The following is a 21,738-nucleotide window of genomic DNA, read 5'->3' on the forward strand; positions in this document are numbered from 1 at the left end:
TGGAACAAAAAAGAAAACTTTTCTTTTTTCTAAAGGAAAAAGGAATTTCTATTCCTAAACAAAGTAAACTTCAGATAGATATTTTGCACTTTGTAACTTGCTGCAGCAGCATTTGTTCTGTTTTGAGTGTAGAATCTGTCAGCTGTGAGCTGGCACTTTTACTGTGCCTAGCACATTGAATTCCCTTTCTCCTGTGCTGAATTCAAAGTTCCAGTAGTTGAGTGTAGAATGAAACCTAGGAAACAACAGTGATAGCAAGTGTCTCTTCCAATAGAGCAACAAGGAACAAATAGAAAATAATAGAAAAGAAAAAGGATCATTGAACATGCTGCAAGCTACATGGCACTCTAGAAGATTACGTGAGAACTGTCCTAATGCATTTTATATGCAGTATACTGAGAGGGCTAAGCCCTATTTCTTCCTTTGAGATTTTAATTCCACATTTTTCTTCAAGGTGAAGTTCTCTGCTAATAAGAATCCAAACATTCAAATTCTGAATATTTAAATATTATAATAAAGGACATGCTGGTTAAATGGGAGTTTGGACTCGGTGATCTCCAGAGGTCTCTTCCAACCACTACAGTTCTGTGATTCTGTGGTTACATGGTTGTTCTGAAAATGCCAAGGGAAAGATAGGCGAATGATGTCAGCAAGTGAAACAAATGTGTGGTAACAGTTACTGATACTATAAATTTGTCTTTAATTTACTTAGGTAATGAGCTTATGCATACAAGGCTGAATGCTATACTACAGGAGGAGTTCTGAACCACCTCCTGTAATTGGTCCTGAAGTTAAAACCTACTTCACTGAACTTGAAGCTGAAGGGAAACTGAAGAACATAGTCTAGGATTTCAGCTTAATGTGGGAAACTATGGTAAGGAATATCCAAGTAAGTGGTTAATTGTAGCAGTGCGATTTTATCATTCTTGCTTCATTATTACTTAAATCTAGGAAAAAATGCAAAAAATTTCATCTCCTTTTGAGCTCACACTTATTCATATTCCTCCACAATTTTTTAATTCGTTGGCTGAACTCAATTGAATCTAATAAATCCATACAGGTCTCAGAGTGAATGAAGTTTGAACGTATGACACAGTATAAAGGAGAAACTGCTGTGTGAGTTCACATGTTATTGCACTCAGAGATGTGCCTTAAGATAGAGCCTTTCTCCATTTCCAGTGAAAGGAAAAGCTGCAGTCAGTACTCACAAGCAAGCATGTGATGCGAACCTGCAGGAAATCAGGCTTGATTAGTTCCAGTGCTTGGGCAATTGCCTTTCTTCCCATTCTTCTCTCCTATTTCTCTCAGACTCCCTCATCAGAGTGGAGAAATAATATTAGAAGACAGCTTCTGACATTAGAGCTACATTTAGAAGTGAGATCTCTTGTTTCTAGTCATTGTACTAGCTATTTGAACTTAGGCTGCAATGAAATGGAACTGCAAGGAAGAAATGCAGATAAAGTCTAATAATAGTAAGCCTAATGTACAGGCCTTTGGCATCAGGTGAAAGTTGTGCACTGTTTAGAAGTTGCAAAAAGTACTGTGATTTCATCTGTGAAATACTTAAAAAAGCTGAATGGAATTTTATGGCAAATCCAGCAAGGTTTTTGTGTTTTAGCAACAGGTGCTAGCTTTCATCTCCTGGTATTCCTCTGTACAGTAAGTCTCCCAGACTTTGTAATCAATTCCTGCTGTCTGAATGCTGTTTGGGGAAGAAAAAAAAGAAAGATGGAAAGAGGGGAGATTGATATCCCTTAGTTAGGCTGATCTTAATAGAATTACGTCCTATTAGAAATCTACTGGCCATCAGTAGACCTGAGAGCGTTCTTGGTCTTCAGATGTTTAGCCATTTTTTATTGTGTTGTATATTGCTGAGACACAGAGTGCTATAGGGCATTTCCTCTAACCAGAGGCCAATAAAAGCAAGTATTCCAAACTGAATAAATGTGCAGAAACACATAAATTGAGTAAGTAATTTTTTGTCCTTTTCCATGTAGTTATTGTAAGGAAAGGAGTGTGCCACACTTTAAAAATCCAGAAAGAGAATGAAATCAAGCTTGCATAAGCCTGTGTACAGCACAAAGGTGATTTGAGAAGGATGCCTCAAATTCTAATGGCGTTACTTGACTAAAGGCAGAGTGCTTGCTTTGTGATATCCGGATGTGATGATGAAAGAGTTACAAGAATGACTTTCTCCCTCTGTATCAATGTGAGCTGAATTTCTGCCTGGAATGAATATTGTTCACTGTCTTGTTGCAGCCTTAGAGTTTTATTAGAGGTGAACTTTTCACCCTTGAAATTTAAAGCTTAGCTTTTAAGAATTATTTTACCTATTCTTCTTGTGAAAATACTGTATGCGTATATGCATGCCCACTGTGTTCTATGCCATAAACACTGATAGTCTTACCTAATGGTCAGGAAATAAACAATAACTAATTAGGAGTGTCTATGTTAATACATATTTTTTTCCATGCATTCTCATGTGTATATGTGTATACCCATACATAACTACAGTACTAACCTTACCTGAATTTTCACATGCTATCCTGTAATTTATTGCACATAGACAGCAATTTAAATGAAATCAACTCAGAACAGTCTTAACACACTATATAGTGTTTTAGTTTTCATTGCGGATAACAATATTCAGCTATTCCATGCTGTCCTGAGAATTTCCTGGAAAACATGAGAGAAATTAAACACTGATGTTGTAGACTTTCTGCAGTAGCACAGCTCTGGAGAATGCTAAGGTGATGGCAAACAGTCACACATTCGAATGCAAGCCTACAATGTAGTCTAATTTAAGTTCACTGGGATTTATGTACTTGAAGCTGAACATATGTGTTTGTATACAGTCCCATCTGCTAGAGGCCTCCCTCTCCCTCCCTCCCTCCTTCCTCTTTGGCACATGCAATTGAAACTTCTGCTAAAAGTTGCCTAGAAATTGAGCATTCTAAAGTTGCCTAGAAATTGAGGAATATTCTAAGCTAGGGAATATGCTTTGCACATGAGCTACTGACTTGCCTCTGACTGAGCACTGTGCTTCCACCAGAGCATGAGTGTTTTTCAAGTGGGCTTGTGAAGCTGTTTGAGAATCTCTACTCTCTTTTTTCCACTGCTGTTCCTCAGCCTTGCAGTTGAAAAAGCGTTCTCTATATAGTCTTGCTCCATTTTTTCGGTCTTCCTTGGCTATTGGCCACTCACAGAGGCAAAATACTGGGCTAGGTGGATTTTTGGTCTGATGTGTTTGACCATTCTTATGTTGTTTTCTGTGTCTGTGTGTTGAATTGCATCACCATCAGTGAATAGGATTTTGTGTTACTTTGTCGTGACGCCTCTTAGAAGAGTCTTGAGATTCAGAAAATTAAGTTTTGCATGAAGCTCTGTATTCCTTAGGAACCCAGAAAGAGAGAGTTTCCCTTGAGCTTGTAATTTGCTGTAATTGTAGAAATCCTTAAGTGAATAAACATATGAATAAAATGTGATGAAAATAAGTAGTTACAATTTCAAATACTTGAAAACAGAACACCTGATGAAGGGTTTATCTTCTAAAAAAAAAAGCTGCTTCTCTATTTCACTTGAGTGTTTCACTAGTTTACATACCAGTAAGAACAATGTAAGTCTTTTGCTTTAAATCTGCTACGTCCTTGCTTACATCACTCAGTCACAGCTAGATCCTTATTGGATATACTCTCTCCTCTACCCCATGTAAATTCATGATAAACAGGTTGCTGTGGTTGTTTCCCCTCTCAAACCGTATACAAGTTAATGCTTCCTCTTGCAAACGGGTTCTCTTTCTTTCCCCAGAAACAGTGAGCAACTACGTTGAATGGATTTCTCTACAAAGGTTATTTTACAGGTCAGGAGGTTAGCTTACTTTTGTCTTTTTAATTCATCTGTTTCAGAAGAAATCCTCTGTGTGTTCTCCTGAATCATAAAGGCTGGTGAGAACAAGAAGCCTAACTCATCATTAATCCACAGGCAAAGTACTATTCAAGCAGCTGTAGTGAAAGCTCTCGTACACTGCCCTGGAAATAACCCCAGCCTTGACGTGGTAAAATGACCCTAGATAAGGTCAGAAGATCAGTTCTCATTTTCATTTAAGCTCCTGGTTTTAAAACTGTGTTTGGAATTGTCTGTTGTGGTTTAGATGATTTCCTAAAACAGATGGATCCTCACAAAGTGGAGGAGTGAAGTTCAGAGAGACGGAGGTGAATTTGAATGATCTGTTTACACAGTGTAAGAAATGGAAGCTCGTGGCTGGGATTTTCAGGAAGGCATAAGGAAGCTGGGTGTCTCTGTCCTGATGGCCTGAATACTAACTGAGTATGGCATTTAAATGAGCCTTAGGTCAAACCTCCTTCAAAGTCTTTGAAAATCCTGCCTGTGCTAGCCTACCTTGTGCACTGGGGTCAATGTGCACTGCAGAATATGTACTAGAATTCAGTGATTTTGTGTATAATCTGTCTATTTAGATAAAATATGTATATCTATAACTAATATCTAATAGATATAATGATATCTAATGATAAAATGATATCTAATAGATATCTAATATATCTAATGCAGTATAAGAGTAAGAATATCTACATAACACACGTTGTCCAATGTGTAAACTGGCACAGAAGCAACATGGATGGAACACTCCACATGCAAAGCAGCATTTTCTTATCCTATCCAAGGGCAAAAAAAATGAAAAATCATCCAGCAGTATAGGCAGTACTTCTGGCTTAAGGCCTGCTATTAGTACAAAAGTACTGCTAAGCAGTACTTATGAACACTCATTCCATTTCCCAATTATGATAATTCCAGAAAAATAAGCTTTGAAAAGAATTGTCCCCAACGGAAATTGAAAAGTAAAGCTCTCCAAGGTCCAAGATAACTAAACTTCAGTAATTCTAGCACACTCTTTAGTAACAACATCTAGGAGGTATTAGTGGTATTATACTTGCATGTGAGGCTTTCTAATTAAAAATTGATTATTTCCAATTTAGTCAGATGTGCAATTAAAAATGGGACTTAGTGTCTTCTGACCGTTAAAAGAGTTAACAAGGAAGTGAACTACGTAGGTGTATCTATGCAATATATATTTATCTTGAAATAACACTAGCATTTAAGCTTCTTGGATGCATCTTCCTATAGTAATACAGAAGTCTCTCCTATGCTGACAGTATTTACTTAAGCACTTACTCTTATGTGCTGCTTCTAATTTATGCCTAAATATGGCTGCTAGGAGTGACCAGATGTGCTAACAACTGAGAACTTCCTTCTCATTTTTGCTTTTGATGCAATTTTGATCCATGCTTTGTTCTTGTATGTGAAACATATTGAATAGGTCAATATCCATTAGATTTATTGCAAGTATTTTGTCCTGTGGTTCTATCACACTTATTTGCACCAGAAAACTTTCCTGCTTCCATCTAGAACTGGGATTGTCCAGAATAACAATGTCCATTCCACTTCTGCCATCGTATCCATAGTGACAGCTCTTTTATTTTGCATACTCTTTATCACATAATCCCAGTTCAGCTTTTTTCTCATGTATACTGACTTGAATATGCGTGATGACATAGGCGAGTGCTTTAGATGTGATACTAGGCTGAAGGAAATTTTAATTCCTTATTATTTCAGTTTTTCCTTCTGAGGAATCAAAGTTTCAGTATGTTTCACAGATGAGAGTAATTTCTGTATGACCTTGTTGAGATGGATGATATATGCATCTGCAGTAACATGGCTCGTACCTATTGAAGATAGGAAAGAAGTGGGCGGTTCTTTGATGGAAAGTAACCTTAAGCATTTAAAGCATGTGATGAGAAAGCTGATTTTGTCCCAAGTACACAGTTAAAGACTTTCTTACCAGTCCAGGTGTCAGTGACACAACACCGCCACCATGCAGCGAGTGGACAGATATCTGAAAATGTGCGAGCCCTTCTGAGTTCCAGGAGCCCTCCCAGAACTGCATGCAGTACTGCATTCACTCTAGATGAGTCCTTGGCATGTTGCATCTCCACAAAGGTTGCTTTTTGCCTTGAATTATAGTTGCTCATCCCAACCATGGGGACAATTAATAGAAGAAAGTTAAAACTGACACAGAGCTTAAATTATTCTAGTTTTCTTTTAATTTGGGAAAGAACAACTGAAATGCAAAATGTATTCAATACAAAGATAGCAGCATAAACTGCTTGCCTCTTTTCTTTAGAAGCGCTAACACACTATGACATAAAGCTGATGGTTGGAGGGTGGGAGATAGCTTACAGCTTCACATGGTCCTAGTTAAAATGCCCTTTGAGGCATTGGCAGTTTATAGGAACAGTAGTGTCTCTTGGGTCCCAACTGCAGTCATTGTTACAATGCTTACAAAAGGAGACACTACTGGCAACCATCCTCAAGCTGTTGTTTTTATTCCTAGGACACAGAATGAACTTTTGTAATGGAATCAAGGACATGGAAATAACAAAAACTGCAGACACAATCGACTTGCAGTGTTCAGTAAGGTAAGAAGATAACATCGTAACACTTTTGAGCAAACAGCTTCAAATTGGAGCTGAATCAGACGTTCTCAGTGGCTTGCTTTAGGAACAATCTTCAAACAGGATATTGTTATTTCTTACATTTCATTTTTTATTTCTGTCACTTCTGGTTTTAGAGTGAGAAGCCAAGATAGTTGATTCTTATTATGTTTCTGAAAGATAAGATAATGTGTAAGCGCTCAATGTTAGAAAAGGAATTGGAATCAAAATTATTCACTTCCTCTCCGTGCAGCCATCCTCCTCTCCAAAAATTTTCTATAAGGATGTGACTAAAACAAAGCACTTACTGATAAATTACGAAGGAATACTGTCAAGTTGGTGAAGCCAATGGGAGGTGAACATGCAGTAGGGCAAGATGTTGCTCTGGCTCATATTACATTGTAGCTTAATCTCATTGCTTTATGGGCGTTGCTTGTGAGTCTAGTGGCTTGACGAAGGGCATGGCCTTTATTGAAAGGCTTTACAGTACCTTTGTTGAGAACCAACAGCTTGTCTAACCTGCCATAAATTAAATGTATGTAGCATGTGCTTTAGCACTGATTGAAGAAATTGCACTGATGTGCGCAAATGATAAATAAAAAGTGTCTGAAAATGAGAATCTACAGTCAGTGACCTAGCAGCGTAGTATGAGTATCTTTCTTCTTCACCAAGAACAGATACCTTATTGATTGCTAGTAGCGAGAGGAGCACGAGCATCATGTATGTATCTGTATGTGCAATGAGATTGCACAGCATCTCGCATTCCAGAAGGAACGTAGGTATAAAAGTGTAAATCAGGACTTCTAGAACCAGAAAAATGCTAATAAAAATAAGCATGGATAGCACACAAGTTTCTGTACCTCCAGTACATAGGTATAACTTAAATAAATCCCTTATGCATAGGTTTTAAGGCAGAGCGTGTGCAAACCACATATTAAGTGCACCAACCATACAAGACGGTACACTATTTTCCATCTGTATTTTCTTCTGAGGGCTTAAGGAGAAGCATTTAATGGGCTTTTGGCCCTATCAGAGTCTGTGCTGCATGTGAGGGTCGCTGCCTCAGCACTTCCAGGAAACTCTTGCAACACAAGAACCACTGGTTTCTGTATCAGTACCACAGAATATTGAAAGTGTGGTCTTACTGGAGCTTATTTTTAGAACGATTTATGGGCATTTGTTTATTCATTTCTTTTGAGAATTTGAGGTAGTTTTAATTGAATTTTGTTTGGCACGCATCATTTCAAAATTAACCACCTTAAAATAAGAACAGCTTTATGGAATTTATCTATTATACAAAGTTGTCACAAGTACTGCCTCTTATATTTCTAGTACTACTTTATTTTTCATAACGTATTTTACAACTGTAATTTTCATGTCTCACATTTTTCTCTCCAGTTTCCTATGTACTGTGGTTAAAGTTTGACCATAAATCTTACACTGCTTTGTTAGAAATAATAGGTCTACTATGTTTCTTCATTTAATGATCTGCTAGATTAATAGTGTCTTTAAAACAATTAAATGTAGTCGCATGGTTTAATATTCCCAATTTTAATGCACCATGAAGGAGAAATTATAGCCATTTTCATTTATAAAGTGCTTTTATTTCAAGGGCTGTCTGGTAATTCTTGTCTGACACCCCGACTGAAATCTCTTTCTTATATTTCTGTGGTAAACAGATAAAAAGTGTAATATCCAAAAAAGTTTTTTGTGCAGTTTTGGAAACCTAAGCACAGAAGTGACTGGATGGTAAAATAGGCTGTAACATTGAACGTGGCATCTCAGCAAAAAACGGTATGAAACTGTGGGCTGCATAATGACAGCTGTCATATTGAGGAGGCAGAGAGGAGGCAGTCTTCTGGATATTAATGTCAAGCACTCCTGTACTGTGGTAGTGGCGAGGTCCAGAGCCACTCATGGCACCTTCGTTATCTGAATGACACTGACAAATTGCTGGCAGGGCAGAAAAGATGCTGCAGCTGTGACCTTGCTGCTCGACAACTAATTGCAGAAACATGCGGCAGGAGATGGGTTCCCAGTTAAGAACATAACATTTGGTTCTTGTGTGTCCGGACTTTTGGGGTTTGTATTTCATGCAGTAGTATGACTACAGCCCCTAGACTGAAAGGTCTTTGTGCATGGCCTTTTTATTGTGTGCACTCACAATGCCTGCTACAATGGGACTCCAGCCCATGAATAGGACCTGAGGCATTACTGAAATGCAAATAGTAACGAATTTTAAAAATGAGACACAGACCTTTTCAGATGTATCCTGTGCTAAGAAACTGATTTGTATTGCCTTGCGTTGGTTGTGCTGTAGGCCTCCTGCATCTCTAACTTGAAAAATTAAAGCTAAGTTCTACTTTTCATTAAGCAGTCTGTTAGCAGACTGAAAGATGGCTTGGTGTTGCGCTTAGGTTGGAAAAATGTATGCACAGGCACTTTGCTGCCATAACAGCACAGTCCCACTCTCCCATTTCACTGCCAGGCTGAGGACCATGCCCACTGGTTACACATAGATTAGGGCATAGAAAATGAAATGAGAAATAGATTCTCATAGAATTAGAAAATGAGAATCCTATTCCCGATGTTTTGATCCATAGAAGAAATGAGACTTTGACAGCAGAGCTGAATTTCAGCACAGCTGGGATCTAGACGTGAAGTACAAACTCTGTTTTTAACAGTGAGGCTAAAAAGAGTAAGTCCGAGCATTGTGTAAGGGATGTTGACCTTAAGTTTGCACTAGGTGGCCAAGAAGGTAAGTGCATCTGTAACTACCTTCTCTGGCTTTGTGCCTTTTTCTGATCCAGCCTGCAATAACTCATGTTCAAGAAAGATGTCCTCCATGGCCCAGTGCAGCTTGTTTTACCCCTGGCTAATTTTTAGTGATGTGTCTATCTCAGACAGAATAGAATTAGTGCATTCCAAATTGGCCGCTACTGAGGAAGGTCATGAAATTACAGACTGGCAAAGAACACTGTGAGTTAGGAAGTCAATAAATTATAATGTGGGAGAAAAACTTTATTTCTAAGTATCAGGAAACATCACTGCAAAAATTTGTATTAAACAACATCTGCACACATGATTGGTGAGGATATATGATTTGACTAGACTATGGATTTATTCATGGATGTTGTAGTCAAGTTTACTACCGGCTTGTCTCAAAATATGTTAATATTTGGAAACCGATGTTGAATAAGAGAAAAAAAAAACTCCAGTTAATTTATCAGTTTTGTGTAGGGAATATTTTTCTTTAGCATTTCTCTGAATTTTTGTTCCAATTAGTACTTCCTTTGAAATTGTTTTGTTGCAGGCTCTTCTGCTGTGAGAAAAATTGAGACTTCACAGAAACCATGTCCCTGAGCCCTTTGAACCAGGTAATGTCACATCTAACTTGCAATACTGAGTGCTAGCTCCCATAAATATTGTTCATGCTATTTAAATACTGCTGCACTCTTCACTCTACAGAACCCGGCCCTGTGCAAAACCTTTTAGACTTCAGTGTCTCTTTGCTTCAGGGCCTAACCTCAAGTTCATAAAATATTTGTAGCTGTCAGCCTAGTGCATCCACAGAAACTGCACAGATGTAGAAAGCTTATCTGATGTAGTGTTGGAAAGAATAATTTTAGAGTTGCAAATAGTTAGCAGGTTTTTAACAGATACATATATATACACTTACATATGTAGATGTATATATATCAGACAAAGTATACATGAGAAAATCTGATTGCTTTGATGATGGCACATCCAAACTGGGCTGTTAGCTATGAAAAATGTCTTTAACGTATGAAGACAGTACTTGAAAATTCAGTCTGTGATATTCAGTCTTGTTTCATATTGGAGGTGGCTGAAGAGACATGTCATTTTTTATTACTGCTTTGTTATACTTCTGCCAAGCCTTGGTTCTTTGTTTTCAAAAACTGCAGAACAGAATATCTGCCCTGGCCTCCAGATCTGTCTTTTGTATGTTTTTAGCTAACTGGAAAAGTGAAGCCACCTAGGACCTAACACAGCTTTATTGGAAGACTGTGGTTATGATCACAGAATGCATGAGGTTTGGTTCTTGGTGTGCATTGTGTTGCTGTGTTTTGCACTTGGCTACTTGCTGTGCCCATCCAGTGCCTGGAGAACAGGGGGAAATAAGGAAGAGCCTGGTGTTGAACTTGGGAGTGCTATATTAAATGTGAGAAAGAGAGACCAAGTCATGAATTGTGCCTGTAGTTAGCTTGTGTGAAGCACTGCCTAAGTGCAGAATACTGTTGATTCTTTGCTGCAGAAAACAAATTCTGGTATGATGCGCTGCAGATAAACCCTCAAGGAAATCAACACTGTGGTTCTCAGGATTTGAATAACATACAATAAATAAGGCCTGAGATCACATAATGAACGTCTTGAGGGGAAGTAAAACGTGAATAGCTGACGGCATGTGTTCTAAGCACTGCATGAGGAAAGAGTCTGTGAGAAAAATGGTGTGTTATCAAGTGACTGCAGTCAGTGCCTCAGTTCAGAAGCAGGGGAAAGATAGTGTCAGCTGGCGTTTCTTAACTGACAATTACAACTGGCAGTTTTAACGTTTAATTATGTAGTTAGCCTTTACAGGACCTCAGCTCTTCTGATTCTAGCCTTTCCAAAAATTGGCTCATGTGCATCATGCCACTGCCCAGTGTTACAGCATGCTGGTTGGAACAGGCTGTTATGTACTGTGTTATGTATTGTGTGTGCAGAAATGATCCCAGTAATAACGGATATTAGAGTCAGGCATTTCTGCTTTCTTAGAGTTTTTTTCCTCCATTATGAGACAAGCTGGTGGGAGTTCAGGGCCATGATTTACGTAGTCAGGACTTTGCCATACACTGAGGCTGCAGCTCTCTCAAATTCTGCAGTGGGGCAACTTGGCTTTAGAAGAACCAATATTTTCTTTTTCATTTTGAGGTGATGGTTTCTGACAAACAGTTCCACTGAAAGTGGTGATGCAGTGGCATGGGCTGTGCGGGGAGGTGGTGCAGTCACCATCCCTGGAAGAGTTCAAGAACTGTGGAGATGTGGCACTGAGGGATGTGGCCAGTGCGGATGGTGGATTGGATGTGGTCTTCAGGGATTCCAACCCTAATGATTTTGTGATTCTTTGTGTATGGACAGGCTTTCAAGCATTTGTTCTGAAAGCTTCTGGGTAGCAATGGTCTGCTTGTTTGTGCTAGGTGAAGGCCAACCGTGGCTCATTTAAGCCGCTCAAGGCAGCTTCACATGAGCGCAGAAAGTAGGAGATTGTATACAGAATGTCCAACAGAACAGTGGGATTTCAGTTTGGATGTTTCTGCATTAAGCATGTCAGGTTCCACGGGATATCCTCATCCCGGGGAAATTCAGTCATTTTTTTGAGTACTGCTGCAGAGCAGAAATGTGGGATATTTGTTTACAAATAAAAAGCATCTGTAAAGTTTTCGCTCGCTTCTCCCCTTGGGGATACCCCTGCTCGTGCCTGTTCGCAGCTGCTCATTGCTGAGCCTTAGCGGCGTCACGTCTGCTAGGCGAACGTACGGGACAGGAGAGCTCCCGGCGGGATTTGCGCGGGGAAGGCCGCTGGCAGGGGGTGAGGGTTTCCACCCGGGCCGGGACGCGGCTCTTTGTGGCGCGAGGCTGCGGCCCCGTCAGCCGTTGGGGCGCTGCCGGGGGCTCGTGCTGCACCTGCCCCGCGCCGGCTCCCCTCGGCGGGCCGCTCGGGCCGCGTCCTTTGTGAGCGGGCGGCCGAGCCCCGGGCCGGCCCAGGTGCGGCTCCAGGGCTGCCGGCGGCCGCTGGCGGCGGGGCGGCCCTGACGTCGGTGTGCCGAGCCGTGCCGAAGGCGGGGCCGCGCCCGGGGGCCGGTGCGGCTTTATTAGCGCCGCAGGTCGCGATGCGTGGCGCAGGCAGGGCGCAGCGAGCAACAGGAGGCGGCGCGGTCGCTCGCCGCCCCACCGCCGCCCGCGCCCAGCCCGCCCGGCCGCCGGCCCCGGGGCGCCGGCGCTAGCGGGGTGCTGCAGCCCGGGGACGGCCGAGGCGGGGGCTCGAAGGGAAAGAGAGCCGGAGAAGAAGGCGAAAGGAGGAGGGGAGGAAGAGCGCGGCCGGGGCCGGGAGCGTGCGGTCGCGCGGGGCGGCGGTACGCGGGCGGCCGGCTCGTGATGGTGCTCCTGCCCCTGTGGCTAGTGGCAGCCGCGCTCCTGGGGGCCCGCGCTGCAGCCGGCCGGCAGGTGAGTGAGCGAGAGAGAGAGCGACCGGCCCGGCGGCTCCGGCGCTCCCCTTCCTTCCTTCCCTCCCTCAGGGTCCCCCGGGAAGGTGGCGGAGCTGCGGAGTTCGCCCGCTGGGTGTAGTGCAGCCCCTGCCCCGCGCTGGTGGCTGCTGACCTCCGCCTGCCGCCCCGTCTCTGCTCCGTGGCAGAGCGGCGAGGAGCCGGCCGCCCCGTGCTCCCTGCGGCTCAGCGCCTGGTCACTCGCACCCACCCGACGGCCTTTCTTTGGGCACCAGACTCTGCTTTCCGTGTGTCCCGATAGATAGAAGGGGTCGTTCTGAATCAGGATTTCCTAGCTCCTCTATTTGTATTAAACTTACTAAGGGCTCTCTTAGTTCATTGCCGGATACAGCTGTTTGTTCAGCTAAGGGAAAATGCCAACCCTGGAATCCAAAAGCAAAGATGTGAAAAGTGGTGCGATGCAAACTGGGATTTTTCAGCCTTCTAGAAACAGTCGACTGTTGCATGTTGCATAGTAATTACACCAGTTACACTCTGTGCATGTGTTTCTTTTCTCTTCTGCAGGCTGGTGAAGAACAACAGGTCCAAATAGGTAAGTTTCTTTAACTGTTATTTCAGCTGTCAAAAAAGTAACAACAAACTAGTTTATTTTCTGGAAAAATGGTCTTTGCCTAGGCAAGCGTTCCCCTGTGTCGGTCCACACTGTTACCACCCAGAAGCATTTGTGGTTTCACAGTGCTGTGGCATGACTTGGATTTGCATGGCCTCTCATTTCAAGCTCTTTCATCCCATTAACTCTGTATATCCCTTTTTAAAAATAAAAAAACAAAAGTTCAAAGCTGCAGCATACTTTAACCAGCCCTGTGGATGTCATGGCGAATCTGTGCTGGGTCAAATGCTTTGTGTTCATTTGTGCATTACTGAACCAAGGAGTTAGCCAGGGAAAGTCGTATCTTCATACCACTTTCCTTCTGTCCTGAAAGTGCTCAATATTTTATTCTAATGCAGCCTTTTCTTCTCTAATGTTGATATCTCCACCTATTTCCTTTATGGAAAGATGCTGCATGCCCAGTGGGTTTTTACTGCTGTGTTATGAACTGATACACCCACATCAGAAAGTATAGCGCGGCAAGATCAGTGTCCATGATGAATGAGGGTGCTGAAATGAACCAGGGTATGTCATGCTGCAATCTGAAGCCTGATTTTTTCCTAAAAGAGATGGGAAGCTTCATATAATTAGGAGCATGTGTGCACAATCTAGTTGCTGTAGCTCTGCATTGATTTAAGCTGACAGATAATTTAGTGCCAGGTGGGGTGGAAGAGATGGTGGAAGGATGCAAAAGTCAGTGTCCTCTTTCCAGAGAATCAGTGTGAGACTGCCATGTCCCCTGCCCTGTGGTTTTGAGGGCAGCACTGGAACCAGCTGACCACAGTTGCTGTTGAGCATAATTGCCCTTATAGTGCTCTGGAGCTTTTCAGTAAGGAGCAGTAGCACCTATGCAGTTCTAAGGACCCTATGCAGTTCTGTTTCCAGTTGCCATTAGAGTTCTGATTTGTGAGGTTTTGTTCAGGTTTTGACATGCAGTTTTGTTCAGAAAATAGTTTCTGGTATTTCTTTAAATTTTGGAGCTCTTGTGTCAGTTTCAGTTCTGGCACTGCATACTTAAAGGCTTAGGTTGATTTCCACTGTCATCAGTGAATAATGGGATTTGAGACAGTTAGGTACATTTAAACCTAGCTGGCAAACAGACTTCTTTTTTCCAGTGGCATTTCAGTGCTTTATTTCTGGTTGTTTCCTTGAGAAATGGATTGTATTTCAATTTCAGAAGCTATAAGCTATACATGAATGCATCATTTAAATTATACAATATGTCAGACAATTTCTTGAGCCTGGAGGAGAACTCTTTTTCCTTTCAGTTTTTTCTTTCTTTTGAGGTCTCAATGTTGGTGTAGCCAGGGAGGGTTTGAGGCATGCAGGATCCATAGGAGAGAGGTGAACACACAACAGAAGGTGAATGAAGGCCCCTAAACAAAGCCTCCCAGGATGGGGCTGGGTGGCCCATGTGGAACAGGCTCTCTATGTGGCTTGTAGCCCAGCTGTTAGCGATTAAGGGAGTGAAGCATTGGAATAGGTTGCCAGAGATGTGGTGGGTGCCCCATCCTTGGAGATATTCAGGATCAGGCCAGACCAAGCCCTGAGCAACCAGGCGTACCCATAGGTGTCCTTGTTCCTCGTAGGAGAGTTGGACTGGGGGACTTTTAAGGGTCCCTTCTAACTCATATTTTCCTATGGTCTTAGGTGGAGATGGGCAGGGTGTGAGCTGATGGTTCTGTCTACTCACAGGACCATGTGTGCTGTGTCCCTTCGTGTCGTTCAGCAGCACTTGGCCCCTTGGTGTGAGACGCAGTGTTGGTTGGTGCCTGGCAAAAGCGAGCTTGTGTCTCCTTGGCACACATGCATGGTGTCCTGGTGGTATTTTGTTCGGCCTGGCAAGACTGGGAGTTAGCTGTCTGACCAAACCAGGTTGTCTGTGCTAAGCTCTGGCTTTTGAGGGATTTCTAGTATTTCACTGAGAGGAAGTCTGTATTTTCAAATGAAAAAATACCTGGTAAACACAGATTAGATTTGTCCTTTCTGTTTTTTAAACTGTTAATATTTCAAGTAATGTTTTATCCTGTAAATTCTGATTGGAAAAGGTACTGCCTATTCAGTTTAGAGCTTTAATAACTATAGTAAAACTTGCATTAGGATTGCCTCCAAATGGGCTGTCCTACTTTTAAGTCCTTATTAAGTGTCACTTTGCATTGGTGTTGTGTATTTTGATTTGGCCCAGGGCTGGCTGCTGTCAGCAGCTAATCTTTTTTTTTTTTTTTTTTTTTTGTAGTCTCGAAAGTCACTTAGGACAAATTAAAGCGTATTGGATTTTTTTTTTTTACTACTAGTACAGAATGTATTATATAGATAGGGACTTAGTGTGTCTTAATTAACCACTTCAATGCATAATATGCTGCAAAACCTGGAAACTGCAAAGAGGAAATCATGCTGTTGCTTGTAAATTTACTGGCCTGAATTTACTGGCACTCAGGGTGGTGCTGCATCTTCACTTTTCGTGTCTCTCAACATCTACACAGCAGAACATCAGCATTTTATGCTGCCACTGGCAGAAAGGTCTGATATTTAACTTGGGAAGAGCAGCATTGGGCTGCTACAGAGCCTGGATAAAACAAGCTCACCAGTGTTATGCAAGGTGACTTTGCAGTTCAAGAGGGGCTGTGGAAACATCACAAAATTTCTTGGGTTTCTTGTGTGCCTGGGACATATTGCCAGTGATGTAAAGGAATGAGGACACTGAAGAGAGGTGTGTCTATATATGTATGTTTACTTGTGAGCCTGTATTCCTGTAGCCCCTTGTTTTTATTCATCCAACTTGCAGTATCTAGCACTGAGGTATGCTGCACAGCCTCCTCCCTGCTTAGGTGCAAAGTTCTGTGGAAATTCTCTAGAAATCCACTCTGCCTTGGACAGGCAGCCCAGTGCCTGCCTGCTTCTTTCTTTGCACGTTGCCCAGCATAGCATCATCTTTGTAAAAACAGTCGTGCTGATATATAATTCTGTAGGTTTACACATGGTATTCCTAATTAGAGTATATATGCCAGCAATCTAATGAGGCAAATGGTTACTGCATATAGGAGTTAATTCACATCTCATTGCCACGGAATTGGAAAGAAATTGTGATGCCAGCACTTAGTGAATGTGATTTTGCAGGTCACTGTAAAGGGTGAAGGAGCTCCTGTGATCAAAAAATTACTTTCTCTGGGGCTAGTGGTACTCTGTCTGCAGTGCAGAAGACTGGAACGTGGGAGGTCTAGTTATAGAAAAATTCATGTTGCTTTGAAAGTATTACTTCTTACTTATTTTCATGAAAATTAGAATATATGCGAACAGCACAACGGTGTTATTTGATAGAGCAAATTGTCTGCTGCAAAACAGTATTTTTCAACATAGTCACCACCATTAGCTCTGTGTCTTCTGTAGGCAATCAACAAGAACCTGCATGCCATGCTCATACAAATCTGCACTAGTAAAGGTGGCCCACTGTGTCACAGCTGCTGTGGCAGCATCACCATTAGGAAAATGTTGCCCGCTCAGTCCATCTTTTATCGGCCTGATCAGACGGAAGTCAGAAGATTCCAAATCCAAGCTATGCAGTGGGTGTGGTAGGACTTTTCAGCCAGGATTGTCACTGTCTTGAAACTGATATGGGGCCTGGTGTTACCCTGGTGCAAGAGAAAAGTTGCCCTCTTCTCTGGCCTGCCTGGAAGTGTGAGAGCCCTCAGCTTAGTCAGCACTGCAGTGCAGCAGTCATAGCTGATGGTTTGTCTGGTCTTCGAGGAAGCCAGAAGGACCGGCCCTGTGCTGTCCCACCAGACAGTGCACATCACTTCGCCTGCTGAGGGCTGCTTCGTGAACTTTTTCTTCCATGGGGAATTCAAAGGTTGCCACTCCTCAGACTGCCATTTTGATGCCAGCTCATGGTGGTGGCACCATGTCTCATCACCGGTAATGATGTGGTTGAGGGAACTGTAGCCTCCACCCTGTGTTGGTTCAGTTGGTCCTGATAAACCTGCATACGTTGTTCTTTCTGCTCCGTGTGAGCATCTGTGGGACCCATCTGCAGCAAACTTTGTGGTATTCCGACATCGCCACCATCATTTCCAATGCACTGAAACCAATATTCGGTGCAGTGCACAGTTCCCTGGTCACAATCCACCAATTAGTGTGGATGAGCTGATTGAGATGCTGTTCATTTCACAGTGTGGCAGTGGTGCATGACTGCCTGGAGTGTGGCTTGTCTTTCACTGCACTGTTGCCACTGCTGAATGCACCACACACTGCCATTCTGTGCCCACAGCCACTGGTTGGTCTCCATCAACATTCAGCAAGTGTCAGTGAATGGCAGTGGATGCCATTGTTTTGATGTGGAGGAATTCAGTGTTACCCCTTTGCTGCATGTGCACTTCAGTGTCAGATGCCATTCTGTCACACAGCAACAGCATGTAATGAAGTACTGGTGGAAAGGTTCAACTTATGCTGCTATACCTCCAACAGCTGCCTCTGATGTGGGCCAATAGAATAAAATAGGAGGCATTACTCTTGGAGCAGCCCTTATACATACTGTGTTAGCAAAAATCCCACCAGGATAATGAACACTAAATGGCACATAAATATTTCCTAAGAAAAACGTAATGTCTTCACATTTGTGTAGCTTGGTCTACACATGGAAAAAATTTTTCATGTATTTTCAGAAATTCCTGCCTTTCTGCTGTTTTTCCTGATTCCAGTTTATACTATGCTTTTGAAATCTTGTTCCCTAAAAGAATTTTTATGATTTTCAATTTGTACTGTTGGCATCCAAATGAACAATTTTTGATCAGTCTATTTTAAATATGTATATATATAAGCTCTCCTAAACGCTGTTGATTTTAACTAATAATAAAAAAGGCTTAGGGCTTCAATTGTCACACGTTTCACAATGCAGAGACAACGACTGTGAGCCAGTGGTGTTAATTCTTCAGTTTCATGTGTATCTGGGAAGAAAAAAAAATTAGAGATAAGACTTTTGTAGAGGCATTCTCTAACTAATTATGTTTTGGCATGCAGTGAAAGAATGTGATATTCTTTCACAAATGTTTCCTTTCAACTTAAATGTTGTGCAACTGGAACAGCAGTTCAAAGCCAGATGCAAAAATGAAGAAAATTTGAGGCTAAGTGCTTTTTCTGTTTCTCTGTGTTCTTCTGTGGTCATTACTGAAAGCTCTGAATTAGCAGAAAAGAATGACTCTGGAATTTTAGCATAGGAAAGGGAACACCTACAGCTGGCATAGTGTTTCCTAAGAGCTGTGGAAGAGGGGTAATAGAAGTCAGTGGAGGAGTTTAGATGTCCTTAGTTATGTCACTTAATTTTAATTACCTTTGGACAAAAGGCATTTCCTCTTCTAGCTCACTACTTAGAGACTCTGGAAGGGCTTTTGCTGACTCAAAAATGTGACAATTCTTATTTTTCATTGTTTATGCTTACCTTCTTGTGGCTAGTTGGCTATTCTTGTTCTTAACAAAAATAACTTTTTTTTATTGCACTCACAAGAAGGAATTTAGGAATTCTGCTGCAAGATGTACAAAGCAATTTCTGAATTGTGCAGGGAACACAGAATTTGATCACTGAAACTGTGGTCTCTGGCATTGTACAGCCTGCTTTAAGAAGGAGAGAAAATAAAGGCCATGAAGTGTCTGTGAGGTAAAAGGAAGAATATCAGTCTGTGAATTCTCATCACTGAAGCTTAGGGAGTCATGGAGATCATAGAATCATTTAAATTGGAAAGGACCCTTAAAAGTCATCTGGTTCAACTCTCCTGTAAGGAACAGGGACACCTATAACTATATCAGGTTGCTATTAGCCCTGTCCAACCTGACCTTGAGTATTTCCAGGAACAGAGCATCCAACACCTCTTCAGGCAACCTGTGCTGGTGCTTCACTACCTTTTTGCTTATATCCAGTCTAAATCTTCCCTCTTTTAGTTTGAAACCATTTCCCCTTCCCTATCCCAACAGACTGCCATAAAGAGTCTGTTATTTTCTTCTAACCCCTCTTTAGATACTGAAAGCCTGCTCTCAGGCCTTCCCAGAGCCTTCTCTTCTCCAGGCTGAGCAGCCTCAGCACTCTCAGCCTGTTCTTACATAGGGGACGTTCCAACCCTGGACTCATTTTTGTGGCTTTTCTTTGGAGGCACTCCCAACAGGTCCACATCTCTCCTGTGCTGAGGACTCTGCATCTAGACACAGTACTCCAGATGAGGTCTCACTGACAGAGTAGAGGGGCACGATCACCTTGCTTGACCTGCTGGCCGTGTATTTTTTGATGTAGCCCAGGATATGGATGGCTTTCTGGACTGTGAGGGCACATAAGTGGCTCATGTCCAGTTTGCCATTTACCAGTACCTCCAAGTCCTTTTTGACAGGTCTGTGCTGCATTCTTACACGCCCCAGCTTGTAGGGATAGTAGGAGTTTCCACAACCCAGGTGCAAGATGTTGGCTTTGAACCTCATCAGGTTTACCTGAGCCCACTGTTTGAGCCCATCTGGGTCTCTCCTAATGGCATGCCATCCCTTGGGCATGTCAACTGCACTACGCAGCTTGATGTCATCTGCAAACCTGCTGAGGGTGCACTCAGTCCCACTGTTGACTCATGTGAGAATCAAGATTTTTGCTTTGACCCAGTTAGGATATCCTAATCCTACCCAGAAACTCTAGATCCTGCTCTTGGCATGATGTCTGTTCATATAAAGCTCTATACTAATTTTTTTTTTAGAACCTGAACTTGTAGGTGTATGGTGAAAAAGACTATTGAGAAGCACAGTTACTAGTAGTGGTGGGACATGGATTAAGTTTTCAGATTGATAAAAATTCTAAGGAACTTTTCACTTTTTGCTTCTCTAGGATATAGTACCTAACAGTTTGTTGAGTAGATGTATGTCAGTTCATAGAATTGGATTGGAAGGGACCACAAAGCCCATTTGTTCCACGTGCCTCCAGCTAGATGAGGTTGTTCAGGGCTCCATCCAGCCTGGACAGCATCTTCATGCGTTACATGAAGATATTTATAGTGCAAAAACTTAAATGTCATTCTGTCTTCTACTAGTGCTATGCATTATTTTTCAGTCAAATCCCTCAGCAACTGGAATAAATGCAAGCTGGAGAAAAAGCAGCTGTATGAAGCCCTTAGTAATGTTTTCCTACCAAATTTATTAGTTGAATTTGCAAGTCTTGTAAAACAAGCAGCCGCTGCTTCCAGGAAAAAGGCATTAGCTACCGAGCTTTTTATCAACGTATAAATTTTCAGTTCAAGTGTGATTCACCTTGAGAATGGGTAAAATTTTTCATTTAATTATATTTATTTGAGGAATTTGCAGTGGCACTTAGTGTTGCCATCTGAGCTACTCAACCCAGGAGGCCTTTAAATTGAAAGGATCAGTAATATCACTCTAATCGTGCTTTAGCCAGTTCTCTCAGGAGAAGAACTAGGGAGTAATTCTGTCCTTAATGTCTTTTTAACTGTCATATAGGTAATATGACTTCAGAGTTGGTGCACTTCTTAGCAGCGTCCTGGCCTGGGAATGTGTCTCCTTCTCCTTTTACAGGATGGAAATCAGACACGGAATATCCTGATTACTCCCAGGTTGCAAAAGTCTTGCAGAAAAGATGAACTTGTTCTACAGTGGTGTACCTTAAGGTGTGCATGTGTCATGACGAAGAGCTGAATGTGATAAGCCATAACAGCAGAAAACCTTTCTCTGAGCGAAAGTCTTGCTTTTCTCATCAGTGTCTAATAGTATCAGAGAGTGGAGAGGGCAAGTAATTGTTATCTAGGGCTAAGAACGCTATTTTCAGAGCTTCCAGGTAAGTGACTACACAGAAAGATAGAAAGGGGACTTTATTTATTTATTTCTTAAGTGTTGCATTCACACAGGCAAATTAAGAACCTAGTGGGAATTTTACAAGTCAGCTGATGTTGCTACTGCTGGTTAGGCAGCATCCTGATTTGACCCATGGGAATGTCTGATTGCAAATCTATACACTCCATTTGAAAATGTGTAGGTAATTTATTTATATTAACTTTAAACAGAATTGCAAATATACCAAAAAATGCATTTTTTTTTCCAGCACTCTTGAAACCTATTCTCAAATTCCTTTATAAGAATGGAAAGCAGTGCTGCGTGTTTTTTGCTGTGCACAGGACTGTTTTTAGGCCATCTATCACAATGCATACAAATATTTGCTGTAACTTAAGTCAGCTGTGCCCCATGCCCTTGTTTCAATCTATATACACTTAATAGCTCACTGCTGTTTGCCTGGTGCTGAGCAATGGGTGCTCAGCTGGGACTATGCTGAGCTGCATGCAGCCTGTGGGCTGTGAGTTGGGCATGCATGCTTCGGGCAATATGATCA

At 42.0% G+C, this 21,738-nt stretch overlaps 1 protein-coding gene across 3 annotated transcripts in view; it reads left to right on the plus strand.

Moving 5' to 3' along the window:
• Positions 1–765: 765 nt before the first annotated feature.
• ADAMTS3 (ADAM metallopeptidase with thrombospondin type 1 motif 3) overlaps positions 766–21,738 on the plus strand; it is a 141,877-nt gene continuing 120,904 nt past the window's right edge. The window contains exons 1-5 of one of the 3 annotated variants that reach the window (XM_052683185.1): positions 766–874; positions 3,906–4,074; positions 6,410–6,494; positions 9,823–9,886; positions 13,298–13,325. In XM_052683185.1, coding sequence (XP_052539145.1) covers positions 9,863–9,886; positions 13,298–13,325 — 52 coding nt within the window. In that variant the 5' untranslated portion in view covers positions 766–874; positions 3,906–4,074; positions 6,410–6,494; positions 9,823–9,862. Of the gene's footprint in view, positions 875–3,905; positions 4,075–6,409; positions 6,495–9,822; positions 9,887–12,546; positions 12,735–13,297; positions 13,326–21,738 lie in introns of those variants that run through there. The other 2 variants (XM_052683186.1, XM_052683184.1) reach the window with 2 other exon arrangements.

This window comes from Tympanuchus pallidicinctus, unplaced genomic scaffold (genome assembly GCF_026119805.1).
Source record: "Tympanuchus pallidicinctus isolate F22 unplaced genomic scaffold, pur_lepc_1.0 scaffold2, whole genome shotgun sequence".
Taxonomy (NCBI): Eukaryota; Metazoa; Chordata; class Aves; order Galliformes; family Phasianidae; genus Tympanuchus; species Tympanuchus pallidicinctus.